The 1,758-nt window shown below is 67.2% G+C and overlaps 2 protein-coding genes across 2 annotated transcripts; both read left to right on the top strand.

The window, feature by feature from the left end:
• Positions 1-297: 297 nt before the first annotated feature.
• EMIHUDRAFT_256057 (Hypothetical protein) lies at positions 298-1,098 on the top strand (the record flags this gene model as incomplete). Its single annotated transcript, XM_005769353.1, has 1 exon — positions 298-1,098. One exon carries the CDS (start codon positions 298-300, stop codon positions 1,096-1,098), a length of 801 nt encoding a protein of 266 aa, XP_005769410.1.
• Positions 1,099-1,282: 184 nt separating this feature from the next.
• Positions 1,283-1,737, top strand: EMIHUDRAFT_256058 (hypothetical protein; the record flags this gene model as incomplete). The annotated part of the gene is made up of 1 exon (XM_005769354.1): positions 1,283-1,737. A coding segment is annotated over one exon (455 nt), but the record flags the coding sequence as incomplete, so codon positions are not given.
• Between the last annotated feature and the right edge of the window lie 21 nt (positions 1,738-1,758).

The raw sequence follows: 1,758 nt of genomic DNA on the forward strand, positions 1-1,758 counted from the left end.
AGAAAAAAAAAAAAAGCCCGTGCAGACGCTCTGGCAGTCGCGGCAGCTGGCCACAGTGTGTCGCTCTAAGCAGCGCCGCCGGCGCGAGAGTGGTAGCCTCTCGGCGCTGTTGCAGCCGTCGCAGCCGTGGGTGTCCGGGCGTTCGCGGCCGTCAGCGCACCGCTGCCCGAGTGTGGCTTGGACGCAGATGGCGCCGCGCTGCCAGCGCTGCTGCCGCCGCCGCCGCCGCCGGGCCAGCCTGCGCTGACCGACGCGGTGGTGCCGCGCGTGTGGTCAACGGAGGGGCAATGCGAGGGGATGACGCGCCAGAGCGGCGGGACAGAGCGATGCCGGGTGCATCGCAATAGCCCGTACGCAGTCGCGGCACCGCTGCGCCGCGGCGAGCGGTACTGCGGCCACCATCACCCCGACAAGTTCACCGGGGTGCAGTGCGCAGGGCAGCGCAAGCACGGCAAGGGCCGATGCCGAGTGTGGAGCGGTTGCTGCTATGCCGATGCCGCCCCGCTCCGTCGCGGCAGCCCCTACTGCCACCACCACCGCGTGCGCTGCGTGGGGCTGACGCAGTCCGGCGCGCGCTGCACCGTGACGAGCTCCTCCGAGAACGTGCACGCGCAGCCGCTGCGCGACGGCGAGCTGCACTGCGCACACCATCAGCCCGCGGCGCCATCGTCGCTTGCTCCATCGGCGCCCTGTCCACGCGCCGCGGTCAGCGATCGGGCCATCGTGCTCGGTAGCAGCGAAGATTTCGAGGGCCCGGACGGGCCGCTGCCGCCATCCATCGCGATCGTTGAAAGCGAGGCCAGGCTAGAGCAGGGCAACTGCCTTACGCAGCTACTCCGACGCTTCCCTGCACTTCACTACACCTCGATCAAGTACAGTGACCCCACACTCCCCCACTTGTGGGTGCTCCCGCTCGAGGGGCAAACGGCACAAACGGGCCGGCTCGCGGACTTCATGGTGAGCTTAGGGCTCACTGTGAGAGAGCAAGACCTTGACTACGAGAGCTCCGATGACGATGCAGCCAGCGATGTCGACAGCGCGCGTTGCGATGAGCCGCTGGACCCTGACGTAGAGGCGGAGTTGCCCGATTATTTTTAATAGGCATTGCGGCTAGAATGAATATTCGGTCGCCGCCCCAAACGGGCTTCTTGGGTGGAAAGAAATGCCACGGGCGGCTTATGCCCGGTTATACTCAAGACGGTCTGGTTGAACTCCGCTTTCTCTCTCCGGAAACCTGCGGCGTGGCGCGCCTGCTGCGCACCCTTCGTGTGAGCGCGCAGCGATGGGCAAAACTCCGCACGAGCTCATGCGCGAGCAGATGGACGAGCTGATGGGCAAGGCCCGCGACGTGCCGCTCGAGGAGCGAGAGAAGGCGCTTCCCTCCTTCTCCGACCCGAGCATCGACCGGTTCCACCTGTGCGGTTGCTCGCCGTACGAGCTGCTCAAGGGGACCAAGTTCGAGACGATGCCGCAGCTGCAGCGCGACGGCTTCCTCAAGGAGCGCTCCGAGGCGCTGCGCGTGCAGTGGGAGGCGCTGCCGCAGGAGGAGAAGGACAAGTACGGGTACGAGCGCGAGCTGATGCTGCTGCTCGAGCTGCTGGTGGACGAGCAGGACCGGCGGATCGCAAAGGCCAAGGAGCGGTACGAGCGCGAGAACGCGCTGGTGCCGCCCATCCCGGCCGAGACTCAGGCCGAGATTGACCGGCTGCGCGGCGAGGTCAAGGAGCTGCAGGCGCAGTCCGAGGCGCTCGGCGAGCA

Source organism: Emiliania huxleyi, assembly GCF_000372725.1.
Source record: "Emiliania huxleyi CCMP1516 unplaced genomic scaffold EMIHUscaffold_4263, whole genome shotgun sequence".
In the NCBI taxonomy this organism is placed as follows: domain Eukaryota; phylum Haptophyta; order Isochrysidales; family Noelaerhabdaceae; genus Emiliania; species Emiliania huxleyi.